The 23,559-nt window shown below is 41.0% G+C and overlaps 2 protein-coding genes across 2 annotated transcripts; one reads left to right on the top strand and one right to left on the bottom strand.

Moving 5' to 3' along the window:
* The first annotated feature begins 2,719 nt into the window (after positions 1–2,719).
* naalad2 (N-acetylated alpha-linked acidic dipeptidase 2) lies at positions 2,720–13,595 on the top strand. The gene is made up of 20 exons (XM_076100278.1): positions 2,720–2,801; positions 3,374–3,485; positions 4,233–4,419; positions 5,795–5,896; positions 6,049–6,174; positions 6,465–6,545; positions 7,192–7,297; positions 7,391–7,484; positions 7,950–8,045; positions 8,777–8,862; positions 9,322–9,441; positions 9,790–9,872; positions 9,963–10,026; positions 10,121–10,188; positions 10,351–10,442; positions 10,815–10,905; positions 11,201–11,465; positions 11,607–11,688; positions 12,051–12,143; positions 13,406–13,595. The coding sequence occupies exons 1-20, from the start codon at positions 2,720–2,722 to the stop codon at positions 13,593–13,595; spliced, it is 2,220 nt and encodes a 739-aa protein (XP_075956393.1).
* A 2,784-nt stretch (positions 13,596–16,379) lies between these two features.
* nlrc3l (NLR family, CARD domain containing 3-like) lies at positions 16,380–22,621 on the bottom strand. Its single transcript, XM_076100268.1, has 12 exons — positions 22,260–22,621; positions 21,731–21,928; positions 21,521–21,613; positions 21,226–21,403; positions 20,836–20,983; positions 20,496–20,588; positions 19,960–20,318; positions 19,662–19,871; positions 19,133–19,308; positions 18,676–18,949; positions 17,988–18,203; positions 16,380–17,732 (listed from the first exon to the last, which is right to left on the bottom strand). Exons 1-12 carry the CDS (start codon positions 22,283–22,285, stop codon positions 17,346–17,348), a joined length of 2,358 nt encoding a protein of 785 aa, XP_075956383.1. The 5' UTR covers positions 22,286–22,621; the 3' UTR covers positions 16,380–17,345.
* Between the last annotated feature and the right edge of the window lie 938 nt (positions 22,622–23,559).

The raw sequence follows: 23,559 nt of genomic DNA, 5'->3' as shown, positions 1-23,559 counted from the left end.
TCACTAGAGGGCGCCATAGTCTTAATTAAGAACAAACAAATTTGGGGTAATGAGGTTGTGAACAATCCCATTGACAGGTAAGACCAATGATTACTTATTTCAGGTGTTATTAACATCTAATTAATTAACACTTGGAATTGTAGACAGCATGATTTATAAATGACTTATTCACTTATAGGGAGAGCATTTATTAACAGATTACCAATATTTGTTTCAACAAACTGAAAAGGAATATATCTGCCAAAGGGATTTTCACAATCTGCTGATCACAAATGTGTTCTTATTAATGTCTTATAATTGATCCATAGAGCATCCCTGAATGATTTATTAATCATAATAAACCCATTCATTACACCGTATTAACCCTTTATTGATTGCCTCATTGTGATCTCAAAGTGGCAAAAGCAATATAATCAATGCTTCAGAGGTGGTAATGCTTATTTCTGACCAATGTGTTAATCTCTGATATCGCTATATAGTTTATAGATTTGTAGATTAATTGTCAGATTTTTGGGAGAAATTAGCAACATGACTGCAAGTGTAAGTACCTTGCAAGTGCACCAAGAAGCCTACATCGAGCCATCTCTGTGGGCTGTCGGCGCCATCCTGTGTCTTAAGAAAGAAATGCAGCTGAAGCTGTGATGAGAGGAGATTTGTATGGGACCAGAGATTTACAAACTGATGTACACGCTGGAGGGAAAAAAACATGGAAATATAATAAGTATGTGGACACCTGCACCCACAACAGGCAACATTAAGGGAAACCTCAAAGCTACAGCATGCAACTATATTTTACACAATTATATAGCAAATATCAAAGTTTATCCTTGTCCTTAGTAATTGACAAGACAATCTCACTTTAGTCTGTTCAGCAGCTGTTTTTGATCACGCTTTTGTCATTTAGAGTACAAAGATAACAACCCAAACATAACAAACTGGGTTTCTTCCTGCTGACACGTGTTGTGATAGCTCCAGCCACCACATATTTTCTGATAGCTCCATCCATCACATGTTTTCTGATAGCTCCATCCATCACATGTTTTTTTATGTTCCAGAAGTGTGAAGCCCTGAGCATCTGTGTTCAAACCCCACAAAAGACAAAATATCCTCTGAATATCGTCAAATAGTAAAGGTGTATGTTGTTGTTGTGGAAATATTTTAAATAAATGTACATGTAACTCTTGTGAACTTACAAAGAAACGTTATCTTTTCACAAAACATTTATCTGACATTTCTAAATTGGTTTATTTCTCAATATAGTAAAACTTTACTTGCCTGAAAAAAATGCTTCCTAAATCAAGCAGAAGAGTCCGTCATACTCTGTTATGCCCAAATACACACATACACTTTCAATCACACAGCTGGCATGAGCCTAAACACCACAGAACATTAATCTGCTGTTACATTTTATAATTTAATCATTACCCTACGTCGTGCTCATTTGATCATGTAACTGTAAATAAACTCGGTCGCAGGTTTCAGGAGAACTTATGTACCCAAACAACACATTTCAAATTAAATCAAAATCCAACTCCCCATACCAGCTCACGGTTGCAGGCTTAATGAAAGTTTTCTCTCCAGAAACACAGCGTGTGGAGGATGAGGGAGAGCTGTGGTCTGTGTCCTCCCCACATTCCTGAGGGCAGAGAGCCTCCCCCCCCCGGCTTCACGCTCCAGCCCACCGCATGAAAGAGCCGTCCTCCACCCCACACAGACCAGGAGGGGTCGAGCACAACCACGGCCCGCGTGTCTTTTAGTGTGGGAAAATATTTCTGATTATCTACAGTAATATATACACCAGTGCTTTAAGTTTGAAGTAAATGAATGAGTCCATTTTGACTAGTCAGAAGGTTGACTTTCTAAGTTTCAACGTGAAATGTTTTACTCAGTATCTCATCATTTTGACTTAGTGAGTCCAAATAGTTAATGTGAGTGTTTCTACTATATTGTGTCTAACTTTGATGCTTGTCTTTTGTTGGTAGAAAAGGGATTCCACGGATATGCGATGAGTCTAATTTGTTTCTTTCGTATATGAATAAAAGCTTCTGCAGCTTGTGTTAATATGCTACGATTTTCTATTTTTCCTCTGTGATCTTCTTTTTTTCAGCTATATTTTAGTGCCAGTTAAAACATGTCAACTTCCACAGACCTTTGAGGTAATTGCAATACGAGACGGCTCACTTATTAGGAAAAACCAACATAAAGTGTGTTATTAAGATGTTGATCCATCATGAGTCTTCTTTACTGTAAGACGCCTCTTCTATATGAGCTGAGTCTGCAGATTCAGTATCAGTCTGTAGAAACTCATTCTTGACTCCTTTCTGCACTGAATTATTACTTTTACAGCTTATTGTTGGCTGGATTCTCGATTCTTGGCCATCTTGTCTCGTGTTGAGTATTACTGAGTCAGCACATAAATGGCCAGGGTGCAAAAGACAGTCATCAGTCGACTGGCCAAACATACCACTAATGACCGGCTCCCTGTTTGTATTCGACTGCAACTTGTCACTCAATGCCTCTGTCTTTGCCAGACACAGAAAGTCACCTACCCCACTCCCTCCCTCCCTCCCTCTCTTTGTCTCCCTCTCTCGCTCTCCCATGCCTCCACTGTGCACTACTTAAACAAATTACTCTCTATCTCTATCACTATCTCTGCGAGCCTGCTCTGCAGAGTCAGCGGTGTCGGTGCGTGGAAGCCTCTGGGACGTACTGCTTAACAATGAGGAAGGAGTCCAGGTTAATGCGGTGGATCAAGTGGAGTGTGATTGTGACGGGTTTGTTGTTGCTGGGCTTCATCATAGGTAAGACATGATAACACAACAGAAACTTACACTGGGCAGTAAGTTTCAATCTGCAAGTGATATCTACTGTGCTCTGTGTGTTTGCTGATAATGAATGAAAGTCCATTATTTAACAATGAAAAGAACGGGGGGGAAGTTGACCATGACAAGTGTATAAATGGAAGTAAAGGCAGTTGCTGAAATAGCATAAATTGATACACATGATGAAGATTTGTTTTCTTAGTAAATGTCTTCTCAAGAATCATTATCATCAACTATCAAATCTACTTGGTGCTATTTTTGTTGAGTCTTGAAGGTATGTTGTTGTTGTGTGAGCTTTTAGTTTGTCACTACTCTGACACATTTCACGTCTGCCCGCTCACTGCAGGCTAACACATGCTGTCCATAACCACAACTCCATTTAACATATCATTTCAAACACAATGCAAAGCAACTGGGCAGCGAGTAACACTTAGAAATCCTGCATGTTTCCCCCTTTCTCCCACTGTAATTTGATCTTTTTATCAAATCATAAAGTCACACGGTGGTCACAGTAACCGTCTGCACGGTGTTTGTTTGTACGTGTGCTGTAGGCTGGGTTGCAAAGCCAACACATCCAAACACTTCAAACAAAAGTACTTCCAGCAAATATCTGAAGGAGTTACTGGAGGGAATGAAGCCGGACCAGATCAGACAACACCTCAGGTAAACTGCACGACGAACACGCTTAACCTGTCATGTCCATCAGCACAAGTGAACCAAATGACAAACACAGTAGTCTTCTTTTAAAAGAGATTTTGACAGGAAAGAAAATGTACTTTAACTCTCATGGAGGAGTTCCTGTCCACCGACTTTTAGCCGTACAGGGATGCATTCTAAAGACTGCAGTGATCCCCTAATGTTTCATGTTACAACTCCACCAACAGGCCAAACGTTTTACTTGCACACGTGGAAGATTTTTTTGTTGAACAAAAGTACTCAGACTAATAGCCTACACATAGTTGTCTGGGGCGGCCAAAAGGCAAATTGAATTTGGGGCTTTCCTGGATAAAATAATTTACACTTCACTGTTACTTAAAATGTTACTTACTGTGACATGTCAAAGCAAGAAAAGCACAGGTTTATATCATCAAATGAATGGTGGCTGGATTCCATGTAGCTGCTTCAGCTTCAGGTTCCTGGAATTGTGCACGCTGGCTCACTGTCACACTGTCATGACTTACTGGGACACTTCAATACAAAGGACAGAGCCAGTCAAAGTCAAATTAATCGTTGTTAGAAAGGCTTTTTAGATATATGCATCATGCTGTGTTCAAGTGAAGTCAGACAACAAGAACAACAGCTTTGCATGCATTGGAGGCTCTCACTTTCCCCCGCCATTCTAAAGACAACATTTTTCATTCTGTAAGCGACTGCTAGCCCCGCGACTAACTGTTTACATCCTCTCCACAGGAAATTTACACGACTCCCCCACCTGGCTGGTACAGAGCAAAATCTGAGATACGCAGAGCAGATCAGGAAAGAGTGGCTGGAGTTTGGACTGGACACGGTGGAGATGGTGCCCTATGACGTGCTGTTGTCCTATCCCAACAAATCACAGCCGAATTACATCTCGATAGTTGATGAGTTTGGCAGTGAGGTACTGCACAGAACACGGACACATCCAGTCAAATGCACTCAAGCTGAGAAAGATCAATACATTAAAAAAAACAATGACAAGAAAGCAAAGCATGTTTTGCCCACATGTAATCATTACATCACACCTCTGTGCTTGTTTCTGGTGTATTATTGTAATCACAGCTACCACTTACATTATTTAAAAATGACCATTTGCATGCCTGGTGTTCTCAGAGAGAAACTAATTTAAAAGAATGCTTTTGTGTAATGATTGCCAAACTTATTGTGATACTATCCCATTCCACCACTTGAAGCTCTCTGATGAAATACTCCATTCTCCACACTCAACCCCCTGCTGATCATAAGTTCAAAGGGATTGTGATTTTTCTCACGCACATGAACAACAACACTAATTCAGTCCAACTACTTCTCAGGCCGTTTGGGGGAGATAACAAAGTTGCAGCGTGCAGGTGGAGCTCATACAGACACACGAGAAATACAGCCACATACTGCTGCATTCTGCTCCTGCTCCACCTCAACACAACACTGCAAGACAGCTCATTCAAGTCCAAGGTCCTTTTATAGCCTTGTGGCGAGATAAATCTCTCTGTATGTGTCTTATGAGTACAGATAATGATACGGCACAGAGGCAAACAGGAGAAAACAGACCAGGGTGTACTACACGGCCATACTGCAGCATGCTGCTAAGATCCATTCAGGACACGCAGTCATGATTAACATTTTAGTTTACGACTGGACCATATATCAATAATATATCAGATCTAAATCGTGATATGAGACGAGATATTGGATGATTTTGGATGATGTTCTATGGCATAAGTGTTTTCCCTGTTTTAAAGGCTGCATTACACTGAAGTGATGTCATTTTCTGAACTTACCAGACTGCTGTGTTATGTTATCCACTTAGTCATTATATTCACATTACTGATGATTATTTATGCAAAAGCACCACTGGTCAACCCAACAATATCCTTGCGACATCACGGTATTTGGGAAAAAAATTGGTGAAATTTGATTTTCAAATCCTTACATTTGACAAGATGGACACATGATGTTTTGCATTTTTGCATGAAAATTACTATCATCATTTTTTATAAATTGTATTAAGATATCAATCGGCTAATTAATTGATCATCTAATAGTGAAATAGCAATAGTTGAATCCGTGACAAAAAAATCTTGATTTGTAAAGTAGCTAGTACAGCTTTCAGTTGTATTGCAGTAAAATACCTTTACTTTGTACTCAAGTGCAGTACTTGAGTAAATGTAGATACTTTCCCCCTCTGCCTAATTCCCAGAGAGTTGAGAGTGGATACATTACACATTGTAAAGCATTTACTAAATATAATAAAGGGCCATTTCATCTTTCTTTCACAGGTTTTCAACACTTCCTTGGCTGAGCCAGTTCCAGAGGGTTATGAAGATGTTTCTAACATTGTGCCTCCATACAGTGCCTTCTCTGCCAAAGGACAACCCGAGGTACACGCATACATACAAACAACATAATCATACTGACCGGAGTGTTAAAAGTAAAAGTAAAGTTAGTAAAAGTAAAGTTAACGAGGATTTTAAACATTACCTCACCTGATATCTGATAACCTAAGATGTCTCTTCCCTCTGTCTCTCTCCAGGGGGATTTGGTGTATGTGAACTATGGTCGAACAGAAGACTTTTTCCAGTTACAGAAGGAGATGAACATCAGTGTTACTGGGAAGATTGTCATTGTCCGATATGGAAAAATATTCAGAGGCAATAAGGTAAGAAAAGCCTTGGTCTTGGTTCTACATGAAACCGCCAGTTAAAGGATTTCTGTCATTCACTGAGTATTGTAATTTAAAGGACTACACCTGTGGTTAAATGTAATGGAAGATATCATTTAAAAAGCAGCTGAATACAGTTAGGCATTTCATTCATTTGTGCACATCTTTTAATATTTTAAGCAATTCGTCAATGTCAAACCAATCACCCGTATTTTGTGATCCACACAGACAAAAAAAAGGACGGCAATAAATAACATTTTCCGTCTCTGTCTGTCTTGCTCCACCAGGTGAAAAACGCCATGTTAGCTGGAGCAAAGGGGATCATTATGTTCTCCGACCCAGCAGATTACTGTGCTGCTGGAGTCCAGGTAGAGTATTCTGCACCAGAGCATTTTTACGTTGTGTGGATTATGAAACTGTGTGTGTGTGTTAACAGCCTTTGTTGATGTAGTAGAGGTTACATGTGTTTTGGACAATATTGACATCATAAACCTTTAAACAAGCCTTGATCAGAACACCTGGTGATGGTATCAAACTGGTGCGTAAAGTAGGGGGCCCCTTCCACACTTGCTCCCTCCCTCCCAGCACCCTCAACCTTGGCCTTCGTATTGATCTCAACACCTGTAAAGTTTTGTGACTGCAACTTGCACGGTTGTGGCGCTATCATGGTGACAAAATAGGTCCAAACCACCTCTGTGGTAGTTCCTGCTACAGGCTCCAGGGCCACATTTAGCTAGAAACACAAAGATGATGATTACATGATGAAAACAACACCAGAGTCGCTGTTGCGGCTTGTAACAAACAACAACTACAAATTTATGAACCAGATCATGACTGGAAACAGTTGTAGATTATATTAGATATTATAATCTCTGTACATATTTGAATCCAGGATACAAATGCAATCTGTGGATTCAAATAAAGCTTTTTAATTATTTATGTATGTGTGTGTGTGTGTGTGTGTGTGTGTGTGTGTGTGTGTGTGCGTGTGTGTGTGTGTGTGTGTGTGTGTAGTCCTACCCTGTTGGCTGGAACCTACCCGGCGGAGGAGCTCAGAGAGGAAATGTTCTCAACCTGAATGGAGCAGGAGACCCACTCACACCCGGGTACCCCGCTAAGGGTGTGTATCTCTGCGTGCTTATACATGTGAGCCTGTATGAGGGTTAACATGTGTGTGAGTTTATTTAACATAGTATTGTCTTCTCTCTTTCAGAATATACCTACAGATTGAGCCTTGAGGACGGAGTGGGTCTTCCCAAGATTCCTGTACATCCAATTGGCTACCATGATGCATTTCACCTGCTGAAGTAAAAATATTTATCTTTTCTTCTCGACACAAATTTCCAAAATTCAATCATTCAATCATTCAGAGCAGTGCTATTTGGAAAAAGCCTACAGCTACGCTAGCGGCTCTGTGAAGCTGACGCCAACATGCTAACGTGCACACGATGACAAGGATAGGATGCAGATGATCAGGTAGCGTTCACCATAGTTTAGCCTGTTAGCATGCTAACATTTGGTAAATAATGTCACAAGTTTTGAAGGTGAAAACTGACCTGATGGTGGTGCTGGATGAAAAGCTATTACAATTCAATCGGTGGGGGACATGAATGTATTGGTGGCAATCTAACCAATAATTGTTGAGTTATTTCAGTCTGGACCACATCGGGCCTTGAAAACATCTTGATTTGAATCTCGAATTTAGTGCAAGAAACTACCATTTTAATAGGGGTCCTTAAATACATTGGGCTGTTGATTTGTATTTTTTTCAGGAACATGGGAGGACAGATTCCACCCAACAACTGGAAAGGAACTCTTGATGTCTCCTACAGGATTGGTCCAGGCTTTACGGATGACTTCAAGAGCCAGTAAGTGTCTACATTCAGCTTTTATGTCCAGTTCAACAATGATTACTTGTGTCCACTTCACCTTGTTTTAAACTACTTTTTTCACAGTAAAACTCTCCACACCAGTTGATGGTCTCTCCTCTCCTGTTTCACTGCTGTCTGTTTAAAATGTCTCTCCACTTTTGTTGCTCTTTGTCTCTTTCTCAGCTTTAATGACCCAGTGGCAAGTAGCCAACTGGCATACAATGGAGGCACTTGTACTTCCTGTGTGTGAGAAACATACTGAGCACATCCACACACAAACAAGCTGCACAAATTAAGGATGTAGAACAGCCCCTGTGTCTTTTTGTACATTAGAACTGTGGTGAACGTTTTGTGGATTTCTGAAGCAACAATCCCCAAATCAACAAATATAATAAACTGTCTGTTATTTTCTTACTTTGCCTTAATTATTTTTCTGTAGAAGTGAATTTTGAGCACCAAACACTTCCTAAAGAACCATTCTCTGCCTTCCTCTTCTCTATTCTACTTTGTCAATCTGTGTCTGTCATTGCTTGAGATGAACACAATGAACAGGCTGATGCCAAGAAAAATGCCATTCTTTTGTGAATGTTTTCAAATTCTGTTCACGTTAGTCATTTCCTGTCAAAAGGAACTCTATTGATCAGTTCCTCTGTTGTCTCTTTGTTTGTCGCTGTATCTTTTTCTCTCCTGTGTGAATCCCCTCTCCCTTAATAACCTGTCTGTCTCAGGAAGGTGCGTATGAACATCCACACTAACAACCAGATAACCCGGATCTACAACGTCATTGGCAGGATTAGAGGAGCTCTGGAGCCAGGTACAGTACCACAATCCAACCGGCTCTAATCCTTCATTAAAGCTTTCAGCAACATTGAACACATAACCAACACATGTGTGTAACACTAATAATGACAGTCTGGACACTAATACTGAGATAATCATAATAAAAGGATATAAAAGGATGATGAGCTAATTTAAAGGCCTTTGGTCAGAAAATGTTGCAATTTTATTTTATTTAAAGAAACATTCAGAAAAGCTAAACTTGCGTGGCTCAATCTATTTTATACGCTGCAGCTTCGAACAAAATGAAATACAATGTATCAGTCTTTTTGAGTTTTTGAGGTGACAGAATGGGGTATTTGGTAGCATTTCAAAGAAAGAACAAATCGTGTGTTCAATACAGATTTAAAGACTAACGGTGTAAAGTTTGAACGGTAATTCTCATAATGTGTGCTGTTGTCTCTGTGTGTGTGTGTGTGTGTGTGTGTGTGTGTAGACAGGTATGTAATTCTGGGAGGGCACCGGGATGCCTGGGTGTTTGGAGGGATTGATCCCATGTCTGGTGCTGCCGTGGTCCACGAAGCAGTCAGGAGCTTTGGCTTGCTGCTTAGTAAAGGTACGTCTCTACAGGTGTTGATTGTGAATAATGGTGTCAATAGTCACTCAGTACTCAGTTAGTGTGTGTGTAGTTTCATCTCTGTTTATGTCCACTCCAGGACATTGTCAGATTTTTTTTTTCTGCAAGGGTTGTACAGGTACCAGCATGCATGCGCTGGTCTGGTGTCCTTACAATGCCACTAAATCAAGGAGGTGTGTATGTGTGTGTGTGTGTGTGTGTGTGTGTGTGTGTGTGTGTGTGTGTGTGTGTGTGTGTGTGTGTGTGTGTGTGTGTGTGTGTGTGTGTGTGTGTGTGTGTGTGTGTGTGTGTGTGTGTGTGTGTGTGTGTGTGTATGTATCTATGTAGGCTGGAGGCCTAGGAGGACTTTGATATTTGCCAGCTGGGATGCAGAGGAGTTTGGACTGCAGGGATCTACAGAATGGGCAGAGGTACACATAAACCGACCCATACACCCTTACAACACATGCACACACACACACACACACACACACACACACTGACCACACCCTTCTCTACAGGATAACGCCAAGCTGCTGCAGGAGAGAGCTGTGGCCTACGTCAACGCCGACTCTGCCATTGAGGGTGAGTGCGTATGAGTGCAGAGCTCAATATTCTCAATAAATAGTTAGTTTGGATGTAACACGACTGGGTGGATGTATATCTTTTTGAATTCCAGGCATGTACACGCTGAGGGTTGACTGCACTCCATCGCTACACACTTTGGTGTACGACCTCACTAAGCAGGTGAGCAGACATATACACACAAAAATAATGGTGCAATTTGAAATTGATTTGAGCAAATTAATTTGTTATTTTACTCTCAATCTTAAGCTGTCTTCCTATCTTTTCCTCCCTGTCTTTCTCTCTGTCTTGCCTCTTTCTCTTTCTTTCTCTGTTTGCGTGTAGATAGCCAGTCCAGAAGAAGGAGAGGAGGGAGTTTCTCTGTATGAGAGTTGGCACAAGAGGGACAACTGGACAGATGACCGTGATGCACCCAGGTACAAAGTCAGAGCCAGCGTGTACACAAACTAACAACAGAACCAACAATAAAAGACAAACGGGTCAAGGAAAACTAAAATTCAGCAGCCACGAGAACAACGCTGCAATCAGAAGTTAGTAGAAGACAAGACAACAAGATGATTACTAATTCTTCAATGCAACTGTTTGAGAAATATTGCAGTTTTGATGCACTATGCAATGATGTAAAGGGACTATTGAAAAGCTTTAACTCCACTATCTCGTGCCTCTGTGTGGCATTGTGTTTAAAACAAGTTTTGAATGTAACGTTTGTTAGCCAATCAGTCAAATGATCCAGAAATGAATGAAACAAATCACAAAATCAGTCTGTCCTCCACTCTGGTGTTCTGTAGGATCAGTAAACTCGGGTCGGGCAGTGATTTTGAGGCCTATTTCATCCGTCTGGGAATTGCTGCAGCCAGAGCCAGATACACCAAGAACAAGGTGAGACACGCTGCACTCACAGAATGATCATTGTTATACTATATTGCTGTGTATGCTAAATAATATCTTAGTGTGTCTGTTCGTATTGTGAGCATACAACGCGGTGCATTTTATCAGTTTTAATGTTTATGATACTTGTGAAACTTAGAATACTATAATTAAAGTGATTTCTGTGTAATTTAAGGGTTGAGTTAACGTTAGAGCACAAGGAGATTGAGTATATCTCTATAGTAACGGTTACTGTAAGCCTCTGTGTTGTCAGTGTAACTCATTGAAATGTCCTCTGTGCATTTAGAAAACAGAGCGGTACAGCAGCTATCCAGTCTATCACAGTGTGTATGAAACCTTTGAGATAGTGGAGAAGTTTTACGACCCCACCTTCAAGAGGCTTCGGGCGGTGGCCCAGGTGAGAGGTGGGCTTGTCTTCCAATTGGCCGATTCCCAGCTGCTCCCTCTCGACGTCAACCAGTATGCAGACTCACTGGTGAAGTACGCACAGAGCATCGCACAGCTGGCACAGAGGCACCCAGAGGAGATGAAGATGTACGAGGTGTCGTTTGGTGAGTTGATTTTGGTCACTGTGTGCTCGGACTATGGTAATTATATATCAAGTTTAACTGAAGTTGAAATGTTTGAATGATAAAGCCAACCCGCTGACTTTTAACAATAATAATTCAATAATTGTTTTCCTATATTTTCAGATTCATTGTTTTCAGCTGCGGAAAACTTCAGCGTTGCAGCCAGGGACTTCCATGAGCGCCTGCAGACTCTCAACAGAGCAGAGTACGAGTGTAACAATAACATTTCATATGTTTTAGGTGTCCAAACAAATGCTGAAATATGTCGGTGTGTATTCTCTAGTTCATATATGCTTTGAAATGTACACTCAGTGTACTTTTTACTATACACATTTGCAATCTATTGCAATCAAATACAACAGTTCTGATATGTGTAACTTCAGTGATATCAATGAGGTCATCGCTAAAGGTGGTGTCATACTGAATTACATTATATTGAGGGGTGTTTAAAAAAGGTTTGTCCTTCATATTTAAATATGAGGGGAGGTGGTAAAAAAAAAAGTGGCCACTAAATTCAGTCTAGCCAAGTGTGTGTGACCGGCATTTTTCTGTGAACGTGCGCATCAGTCCTCTGCAGGTACGTGTCATGAATGATCAGCTCATGTATCTGGAGAGAGCCTTTATTGACCCACTGGGCTTACCTGGCAGACCCTTCTACAGGTTAGTCTCTCTCACACACACACACACACACACACACACACAACTTGAGTACTATGACCAGTAAATGGCATTGTGCTCTACATTTTACTTTTCATGATATTTAAATATTGATATTACAGTCAGAACCAGACAGCATTGCACGTTTACTCACGTGTGCACAGGCAAGAGACAAGGACGACGCAAATTAAGTTGTTTGACTGCGGGGTGAAAAGGTTCAACTATCCCATCAACATCAAACAAATGTGAGAACTGATTCAACTGACAAAGAACCAGATGAACCTCTACAAAAAACGAAAAGGAAATTTGGGAAGTCTCGGGAGGCAAAGTATCCCGCTATCTTTGTGCTGGACGCAAAGTTTTACTGCAAAGTATTTACAACACCTCCACGAGTGACCCATGTCCACTAGTTCAAGGTAGCACATTCTCAGAACCACAGGGCTGTAAAAGCACTCCCACTCTCTCGCCCACTTTTAATTTAAGCATAGTTGAGCTCTTTTTTATCAGCAGACCTAGTTTTTGCAGCTGACTCAAAGCAGACTGTGGGAAAGACTTGTTTATCATATGAGAGAGGTAGATAAAGCCACACAGGGTATATAGCATTATCTTTAAAACTGCATGTCCCATGATGTGTATCTGTGCTTTGCAGCATTACTCTTCCAAAGTTCACATTTTCTCCTGAATTAAAGCCAAGCTTACATTCCTTTATTCAACCTATGATACATACTCCACAATAAAAAAGCATAGGCTCTCAATTCCTTCTGTTGTCTTCTTCTGACACACATGTTTAAACCCTTTAGATTTGGGTTTCCCTACTTTTCATTGACCTGGTTTCTTTGCTACAGATTACTCTCACTCTGTCTATTTATAAATATTTGCAATTATATCTTAAGTAGTGATTACTAGCTGCAGTGTCTTTATTTGGCCCAAATCAGGTGACTTAAATTTGACTCTATGATTGAAATTCTTGGCTTGACATTGGCTGCAGACCCATCAAAGCAGATTTGTAAGGTTCTGATCTAGACTGGATTGAATCGATATGAACAATCCTGCATAACTGAAACTGATACTGTTGGCGCTTCATGTAAGCCTGTTTGCAGATTTAATAAAAAAAAATTTAAATAGTTCATAATCATGCCTAATACACGTGTAGTGCCTTTACTACTAACACTTTTGAGCTTTTTTTTAAAAACACCAAAATATAGAATCTGTAATACCTCCAGTACATTCCTTAACGTGGCCACGCCCCCTCTTATCTGTTTCAGGCATGTGATTTTTGCTCCCAGCAGCCATAATAAATATGCAGGGGTGTCTTTCCCTGGAATCTATGATGCATTGTTTGACATCAAGAACTCAGCTGATCCGGAGAAGGCCTGGGACGAAGTCAAGCATCAAATCAGCATCGCAGCATTCACCGTTCATGCTGCTGCCATGACATTAACACCACCTGCATGAAGCAGGCACAAACAGTCTAAAGCCATGTGACTGAGCCATCTATTGATAATTATGTTGTATAACGACAGAATGTGAAGAGAGGGAATACAAACACACACACACACACACACACACACACACACACACATACACACACAGATGGACAATCCCTGTCATGTTCCAAGATCGTCCAGAGCTCAGTGACACAGTGAATATCTGGGGGCCATTACCAGAATACAACTTTATCGTTTTTAATGTAAATAAAATAATAATTTATGTTTCAGTATTTTTTTCAGTAATTTTTTTAATAATAGTCTCAGTCTACAAAGGAGCCAAATGAAATAAATCTATTCTTCGTATGTGGGCAAAAAAACAACTGAAATCCTGTACATGTTGGTCTGAGAAAAATCAACGACCCTGTTTTATTTACATCCATGTTGATATTTGTTGGATAAATCGCTTCCCTTCATTTCTTTAAAGGTTCTCTAAACAATATTCACAAGAGCAATGTCCTCATGTGGCAAGTAAGCTGAACAGCTGAAGATGGGCTCTTTTGCTAGCGCACAGCTCTACTTTTAAAAACACAACAGTGGATTTGTTTTGAAGATGTTAGTATTATTTTTTTTTTACTTGTTTTTATTAACATTTAGCAATATACATAATCCACTAAACAGATGTGTCAAACCTGTTGTCTAAGTGCTGCAGCTCTGTTTCTTGTGATTCTTAATATTTTTTTGTTGATTTTTCAATTTCAGGATTAAAGCATTAACTTTATTTAGTGGTTTATGAGGAGAGGCCAGTAAAGACCATACATTTGCCACAGTGGTTTTAGTTTTATACCACCATAGGAGGGTGCAAGAGTCAGAACTTTTCAAACACATGGTGGCTTTAAATCTCCTCTTAAACCGTTCTTTTATCTAAGAACTTGGTTTAACTGTTACTAAAAGGCAAGATGTTCACTTACGCCCCATTAACGGGTTCTTTATCTTCCTCAAACACAACACTGGGCACCTGAAACTACCAGAGACATTCACCAGAGTTATATGGACATGTAAAGGGGTGCATGTGACTAGTGGCCATATAAACATAATGAGCCAGCATGTTTCTCTCAGTTAGCACTACATCATCACTGTGGGAATGAAGAAAATGTATTTAAAGTGACTGAATAACAGTTGAATGAGCCAGTTAAATATTGGGTAACAATTTAAAAAGGTTACAATTAGTTATGTAAAAGTAAAATGTGATAACTATATTCAATGTGTTGAAAGATGTTTTCATGGAAAGTGTCGGGATAGTAAACCTGACAGTTGTTTTGTTATTTCATAATATCCAAATCAGATGCAGATACTATGAACTATCTCACTGCACGTTTCCCTGTGAGCTGTTTTACACTAGGTTCATGGAGAGACACTGCAAAATAAAGGCTATTGCTGCCATCTGATGGTCACTTACAGGAGTGCAGCTTTTGTTGGTTATACTATCAGCGATACATCTTTATTCTCATTTAGTTGAATCATTAAATGATGCTATACACCAATGCTCAATGCCGGTAGATTACATATAAATTCAGTAACATCAGACTACAGTAGAGAATCCAGCCTGCAAAGATACATTTATTTGGGGTTGTCATGTGGGTTTTTCAGGTCCTGCATGGGTGTGGTTGTTTTTTTTTTTTGCATGAAGATGCAGGTTTCCAGTTTTATGAGGAAGGTGGATTGGTGCCCTGGAGCACTGCTGCAGTAACAACTCCTGCCTAGTTCAAATCACCAACTGCACAGTGCAGAGCGCAGTGAACTCTGTCCTGCAAAATCAGACAGGCTTGGAAAAAGTGGTGTGGAGCGGTCCATCTTTGGCGGCGTCAGCATCCCCTGGAAGTGGATTTTAAGTGGAACAGCAGCTTGGACAACCCCTTAAACAACCACTGTGGAAAGATCATCCTGATATAAGATGAATTCAGATTGCTGGACAGCGACTGCCATGAGGAGCTACCTTTTATCTGCCATGGAAAACTTGTTTAACATCCTCTCTGGCATGAAATTGTTATCAAATTCGTGTATTTTTAAAATTTTAGGTTTAAATGAAAGGCCTTGCCATAAATAGGTCACCACTGGGGACCAATGTGTGAAAACTGTTTGTGTTTTCCAGGTTAACAGCAGAGTGTTCTAAATAAAGACTAGATGGGGATCTGGAAACTACAAGGGTCATTTACACTATTACTTTAGATAATTACTTTCATTGAATATTTTTGGGCTACTGATTTTTGCATCCTCTTTCAAATAACTGACTGATGTGCTTTTCTTCCATGTAAAACCAATTTTGTAAGTAATGTAATGTAGGTTCATCGTTATCATTTATCCAATAAAAAACACATTATCTCACCCATTTCTCTCCATATTTTGGTTTATACATGCTTAATAATAATGATGCCAAGTGCCAACAACTTGTGTACACACACACACACACACACACACACGCACACACGCACACACGCACACACGCACACACACACACACACACACACACACACACACACTGCTGAGCAGCCAGCTTGATGAGTTTACCTTTGTGTTTTAGCACGATTGTATGAAGTGTATTATTAAGTATACAACTTTGAGCACTGTGCTTGTATAACGTTACCTCGCCGCTTGTTTTTGAGTTTGGATGAAGTCTGTTTTTAATCGACGCTTTACAGCATTCGTTGTATTCATCAATCAAACACTACAGAGTATTACTACTACTGAGTGCATTGTTCTAGTTACCTCTGTGTCAGGTGTTATAAAACAAATACACACAAATGCAAAAAGATTCAGAACCACATCGTTTGTATTGACGCAGATAAGGTAGAGAGAATAATCAATTAAAAAAATTCAGCGAGTACAAAAAGCATATATGGACACATAAGCAGACACGTGCACACACACTGTGATTTAAAGCTGAACCTATTTAAAGTTACTACAAGGAACTTTGGAGTGGTTTTGAAACGGTCTCAGATTAGTACTGCTGCCTCTCCATGACCTTCATAAGTAAACAAGACCATCAGCGAGAATATTGGCTATTTCTATAAAGTTATTCTTAATGCTCGTCATCGGGTCTGATTCCCCTGCAAAGCCAGACCCGCTGCAAGGAAGAGAGGCACATTTTAAAACTCGCATACACACCTCTCAGTGACAAGATGTGAAATCTGAGGGTCCTCCGTCAATCTAAATAATAGTGGTGTGTTGGCACTAATGGTTAAATGTTGGATATGAACAGATCAGGCACATTGGTTTCATGTCACAATGTAGTATGAGGGTTACTGTGAACGTCTTCAAGTGTCATCACATCTTCTGCTCAGTTTACATTTCAACAACTCTCTAAACAGCACACGTCTTCTTTTGTCTCTCCGATCTGTTTGGTGGACGAGAACCCAGACCAACGTATCTGAATAAAACATTCACAGCTGGATAAATTAAAATCCAGAATGCCTTTTGATTAGTGCTCATTGTAAGACATAATTAAGTATTGCATAAGCTCCGCTGTACTAGAATGCATAGAAAAACAGTTGAATGTGTCTGGTGCAGCAGGAACATTACCGACACAGAAAGCCAAGGTCTATTGTTATCAAAGCTTAAATGACACAGACTGGAACATGTCACCGTTGAGTGTTTTGAGCGTCACGCTTTAATCACTTATGGATTCAAGGTTTAAATAACGGAGCTGTAGCGGTGCCCTTCTTTCCTCCATCATATCCTTAAAGTGACTCTGATTATCACGATGCGATCTAACCCCGACTCACTCATCCTTCTGGGTCATTTCTCTAAGGCACTCCTTTAAGTTCTCCACGCGGTTTTCTTCAGCAGTCAGTATTGTCTGTTCAAGCAGCCGCTGCACGTCATCCAGTCCGGCCACCTTCGGCGCGCGGTGGCTGTAGAGACACCCCCGCATTAGACTGTCGTGACAGTCCGGATTGAGCATGCCGCACAGGAAGCGCAGGAACATGTCGTAGTGGCCCGGCGGGGAGGCGAGGGTCCGCGCCAAGGCACACTGGACCAGACCCACTGCGGATTTGGTCTGGTCCTTGGATGCGAAGAGCTTGGGCTTGTGCAACAACGTCGTGTCCAGAACGTTCTTGCAGTCTGAGCGGAACATTGTGAAGACGTACAGAGCGGCAATGAACTCCTGGAGGAGAGAAGACGGGGGGAGATTTTTAGGGTGAATCTTTAGCGGTGTCCTGGTGGCCGAAGGGCCGGTGTCTAGTAGGTAGCGGCAGCAGCATGATTTTTCTAATGTTTTTTAACATTTTCATCTTTTTTTTAAGTTCTTATCTTGAGTCCCTGTTTTAATTGTTACATTATCTGTTATTATCTGCAGCGTAAAAAGAAAGGTACAACAGAATATTGAGACTTGAGTACCGTGAGATGGAAAGAGTTTTACCTGAAAGCTGAAGTGCAGGAAGCAGTACGTCCTCTTCCTGTCTGAGGCTGCACTGGGGAGCTCAGTGCAGAGGCCGGAGAACACCGTCACATCCGTCACCTTCATACCGAACTCCTTCACGTCCTCTTCAAAGAACACGCCGGTGTTCCTCTCCAGCATCTTTAAGGCCATCTTGCCGATCTTATTGAGCTGGTTGTTTTCATCAGGGCCCCATTTCTGAGTGCAGAGAGAACATCGAAATGATGAAGTATGACGTTAAATTTGCTTCTTGACAAATTACTCTTTTGTTATTTTTGAACAATTCAGTCTTTCAAGCTCCATTTTTGATTTTGTTGATACTATATCATCAGGTGTTCAAAGCTTGGCGTAATTGTTGAGGCAGAAGTTATAATACAGTCTGAAAATGATAAGCTTCATAAATATATATATTTTAGGTCAATTGCATCAGACTCCATGATGTGGAATCCCGCTAAACTATTAGTTAGTCCGCTCGTAAAAAGTAAATTACAAAATATTAATTGTATTCTATTACCAAATAAAATAAAATGAAAGGTTGATAAAGAAAATGTGTGGCACCATAACTTTTTTTACCGTTTTACTTTCATCCTTAAAAAGAATATTTTATGGGATAGTCACCGGGAACTACGACGTAACTTATACAATCAAAGACACCGACAAACTTCGTTACCAGATCATTCTCCGGCAGTCCGTAGTAGTACTCCATGTTGCGATTGGTCTGGAAAATCAGAATGCTGCCATGGAAGGGCGTCAGCCTGGGGGGGTGAACTCCATAGTTCCGGTATTTGTAGCAGCGCTCGAACACCGTGGCCACCATCCAGCAAACTAACGGGTGTCGAGCTAGTATGCGGAGCGATGGGAGGCGCTTGTAATGTGCCACGATATTACTCGTTAGCTCTGCATTGCAGAAGCGGATGCTCAGGAATTCATCTACCTTCTCGTCACTGGAGGAAAGAGGGACAAAAACAAAAAGACACAACTGGACTGAAACAGAGAAGTTATTCAATTATATTAGTGAACATAATCAAACATTAACAGGATGGTATATACACTAAACACAATGCTAAAAACAGCAGAAAATACAATAAAAAAAGTAAATTAAGACACACACACACACACACACACACCTAAAGCTCTGTAATTCTGTGACAACGTCTATGTATTGAGATGGTATTTGTGAGACAGCGGCCTGTCTCCCCAGGATCCAGACGCGGGCGCCACGAAGCACAGTACCCCGGATGATATTTACTATCAGGACGTCAGGATGTGCTTGGGTGTAGTTGTCGTTTATCACAGGAGCATTCTGTGGAGAAAGACACATATACAAATCTATCAGTTTCTGGTACGGGTGCGCCGATCAGGATTTTTGGGGCAGATCACAGATCGGTGGAAGTAGAATCGGCCAATCCAATCACGGCCGATTATCGGTGGCCGATCAATCGGAGCACTCTTGTTTGATTTGTTAGATTAGGAACAAATAAGTAGACTTTGAAACATGCCTGGATTGCTCACTAGACCATTGCTTATTTTTAAAAACTGCCAATTGATAGCAAGAGATTCGTTATATTGTTAATTGTAGTTATAATTCAGGCTCTAGATTTCTTTTACTGTCACAAATGTGAATGGGTCTCAGGTGTATGTGTGCAGATGGGATACCTGCCAGTCCAGCGAGGCTTGGTAACAATCAAATGAGTCCATTATGATGAGAAATTTACAGTCCTCCTCCTCCAGGTGTTTCAAGTCTTTGCACTCAGGATTATGGTATTGTATCAGTTCCACGACGGACGACTTCTGTGAAAGAGGAAGCTCTTTTTTCCGCAGGAGCCAGAAGGTTCGGAATGAAAGTTTGATGACAAACTGCAGATCCTGAGAAAAACATGGACAGGAAAATGGTGTCAGTCACACAAATAAATAGTCAAAAAAACAAAAACGTAACTTTTGTTGTTTGATTCACCTTATTGGCCTTTAGTTCTGCCCAATCCAGGGAGACTCTCCCGACAGAGACGGTCAGACCGATTCCTGGAATCCCAGTGGTCACCACCGTCCTCACCGGCTTGCCGTCACCCGTCTTTAGTCGGAACAGATTGTTCAAGCCCACGAAGGTGTCGGCAGTGGGGACCTGGAGAGTCGAAGGACTCATGGGACTCCTCCCATACTCGTGGGAGGGGTCAACTCCTCCGTAACCACGGGTGGTAACGTGGGGCTCGACGTAGATGTTATCGAGGAGATTCTGCCTTCCGGCTCGAACGACCCCCTCGCGGATGATTTGGTGTTTTTCTATCAAATACTGCTTCAGGCGATAACGGATCAGCGCTGGCGGTGGAGAGAGAGAAAGATGAAAGTTCCAAAAAAAAAACGACATGTGGTCTGGCATCTGGATCTCCCACTGGAAGAACAATCTAGCTGCAACACCACCTCTCTGCCTAGTTATAATAGTCTCATCAAACCAATACTAGACGGTGTGTTGAGATCAAACCAGAGTTTACTTGCCTCTCTTGCAGCTATTCCTCAGTTCCTCTGCCTCTGGTTTCTTGGCGATATTTTCTAGGGTATTTATTGTATGCAACAGGGAACGATCCTGGCCTGCAGAACAGAATTACAATAAAACAAAAATAAAAACAGTGAGGAATCACTAACGGCACATTGGTCCCTGTGTACTTATCATTATAAAACACATTTTACCGTTAATGACACAATAATTATTCCAGCTGCTAGATTTCCCGTTTACAGTTGTCTTACAGCTAAACTCTACTTCTTCTTAAACAATCTAGCTCACAAAGCGTTCCCTTCACAGCTTCACACTGTTTGTACTACAGCGGTGTTTTCTTACCAAGCATCTCCAGGCTCCTGTCCACAAAATCAAGAAGGTCTCCCTCCATCACCTGTGGCAGGGACATCTTTGGTTCCCACTGGTAAAACGACACCTTAAATTTGAGTAAGTCGTCACTGGTGAGCCCCGTCAAAACATTCTGGATGCTCTGTAGACAGAGAGAAGGGTGTAAAAACACACGTTAACATGTTGATGGGGGCACCTTTTGGGTCATATCAAGTAGATGTCACAATTACATTATTGTTGTGTTATTAGGATGTATCACAATCAAAGAAACAACTAAGTTGAAATGCATCATCAGGTCAAACAAAGTCCTGAGAACAGAGCAAAAAACAACGACTTCTGTTAAGAAAGGAGAATATTATATTATATATTAGGCATCACACCAACCTTGAATATGTGGGGCAGGTCCTGCTCTGGGTGCAGTCTACCTGGCTGGCCGTTCTCATCCTGCATTTCGTCTTCCGGTTCAACAGGCTCAGGTGGTTCTGGGGAATTAGCTATCAAAATTTCATCTGCATCCTCCTCCTCATCGTCGGGTTCTGAGAAATCCCCCAGCTCAGAAGACCTGACAGACACACCAGGAAGAACGGTTAAGAAAGAGCACTGCAAATATCCTCCAAGGATCACCATGATGCTTTGTCACATTTTGATTTTGTGTGTGTGTGTGTGTGTGTGTGTCCACCTGGTGTCAATGACCACAGCTCCCGGTGGTCTGGTCTGCTGCGTGGTCATGGTATAGAGGGTCTCTGGAGACGCTGAGCGAATCATCTGCAACCTGGCAAAAAGATGAGGGACAACAGCCCCCTTGGTGAGACCAGGTTATCTGTGGTACAACGGCCAACCACAAAAACATCTGGTTGATGCTTAAATATTAAACGAAGAGACACAGTACCCTGTCCCGTCATGAACAGTCGATGCAGGTAGCGCCACTGGAAACGGGAAAGAGAAGGAGACCTTGTCAGCCTCTTCCATTTTTTCCTCCTCCTCCATCACATCATCGTCACTCTTCATTGAACCATAGCTGGAGGGAGGCCTCTTCATCTTCTCCTCCTTCTCCTCATCTTCCTCTGAATTCTCCTGCGTAAAAATCCTGAGGGGAAGAAAAGCGGGTGTTCAAATGTGAGGTATGTGACAGTTTTTTTTAATTAGTTTGACAGGTTATTAATTGCCAACTGGGCTACATGTCAAAAATAATACATATGGACAATATGAAAAGTCAGGTCAATCAAAGACCAAGTAGTTGAACAAGATGTGACACATTTGGGCCATACATGACAGTTGAACGCACGTGGGTGTGATAAACCTAACGTCAACCGACGGAAGTAACTTTGCTTGTGAAACGTCTCCTTAAAGTGACAGAGAATTAAAGATGGCAGGTGAACGCCTCTCCTGCTGCCAAAGAGCTGTGCGACAACACCCACCTTTCCACTTCAGTGTCCGGGTCCATCTCTCCGGCAGCAATACACTCAAACACACGAGCTGTAGAATGGATTTATGTAAATCCTACGTGTCGCAATAACTTTAACGTGCGTTACATCCAAAAGACGTTAATCCAACGTGCGAACGCTACTGTAAAATAAAGGTTGTCGGTTATGCTAACGTTTATACTTAAGATAACATGCTTATGAATAAATGGCCGCGTTAGAAATTAACATTTACCAGCAAATAATGAATATAAATAAAATAATCTATAAACTGTAAGGCTATATGAGCCAGCCGTCGGTTTTTAAGTTATTTCCTCTTCGTTGTCAGCTCCAACTTTCGGTTCCTGCTCGTTTTGTGTTCCGCCAATAACAGTATGACTTCCGGCCCACTTCAAAATAAAAGCATTATCTCGACAAACGTCAATCCACAAGCAGTCGGCACAAGAATGCATCACATGACTCATCCTGGCACATTCTTCACGCAAACATGGTCTAATGTGTGCATATACATGAAATATATACTCAAACTATACTGTGTGATGGGAGCATTTTTGTCAAAGAATCCTTGCCGATTGCTAAGGCACAAACGAAATACTCAGTTTTGCATGTACTTTATCTTCATGTCATAATGTAGTTGTCCAATTTATAAGTAGAAAAACCTTTAGGCGCTCAAGGTTAGCCAAATTGTACATTGTAGGTGAATTGACACAATTACTTCACTTCAAAATCCCCCTTTACTTTCGATGCATATAGCAGACATCAAATTACTTACACACCAAACTAATCATTGTACAATATTAAAAGTTCCATCATACTGCATGGCCTATTCTACAAGGTACGACGGTGAAATATGCATGCTAGAACTACAAAACAAAATATTTTCCTTTTATTCTGAAGGTGTTAATGCGCATAGCGGAAGTCTAAGAGTTGCTCAATAGTCAGGAACTCGGGCGATAAAAGCATGGATGCATTATAAAAAGATTAAGATTAGAGTACACCCATGGCTGAAAGAAACAGCACTATTCTACAAAGGTTTACACGGATTGTAATTGTTGAATTATGGATGAATCCGTCATGTTCTTGGAAACGCACTGAACATCCGTGTCTCCACTGTTCAACTTCTAAACATGTAGATCAACACAATTTTGTATTTGTAGCCTGTCAGATATCAAAATCCATCTTTGTTACAAGCAATAGTGTCTGAAAATGTGTATATAAAAACATGAGGTGAAGCTCTGGACCATCCATGGACTCCAAGAACTGGTAAAGGCTCAACTAGCAGGCTTTCACACAATGG

This window comes from Anarhichas minor, unplaced genomic scaffold (assembly GCF_050575085.1).
Source record: "Anarhichas minor isolate MPS153535 unplaced genomic scaffold, ASM5057508v1 ptg000026l, whole genome shotgun sequence".
NCBI classification, from domain to species: domain Eukaryota; kingdom Metazoa; phylum Chordata; class Actinopteri; order Perciformes; family Anarhichadidae; genus Anarhichas; species Anarhichas minor.
Note: the sequence above shows the minus strand (reverse complement) of the source record. Positions and strands in the feature narration are given on the sequence as shown.

Coding starts and splice junctions, on each gene's coding strand:
- naalad2 (XM_076100278.1), top strand. CDS start 2,720: ATGAGGAAGGAGTCCAGGTTAATGCGGTGGATCAAGTGGAGTGTGATT. Junction 6,546..7,191: donor ACTGTGCTGCTGGAGTCCAG/GTAGAGTATTCT, acceptor GTGTGTGTGTAG/TCCTACCCTGTTGGCTGGAA. Junction 8,046..8,776: donor ACGGATGACTTCAAGAGCCA/GTAAGTGTCTAC, acceptor TGTCTGTCTCAG/GAAGGTGCGTATGAACATCC.
- nlrc3l (XM_076100268.1), bottom strand. CDS start 22,285: ATGGACCCGGACACTGAAGTGGAAAG. Junction 21,929..22,259: donor CCGGACACTGAAGTGGAAAG/GTGGGTGTTGTC, acceptor TCTTCCCCTCAG/GATTTTTACGCAGGAGAATT. Junction 20,319..20,495: donor GAGGAATAGCTGCAAGAGAG/GCAAGTAAACTC, acceptor CTCCACCGCCAG/CGCTGATCCGTTATCGCCTG.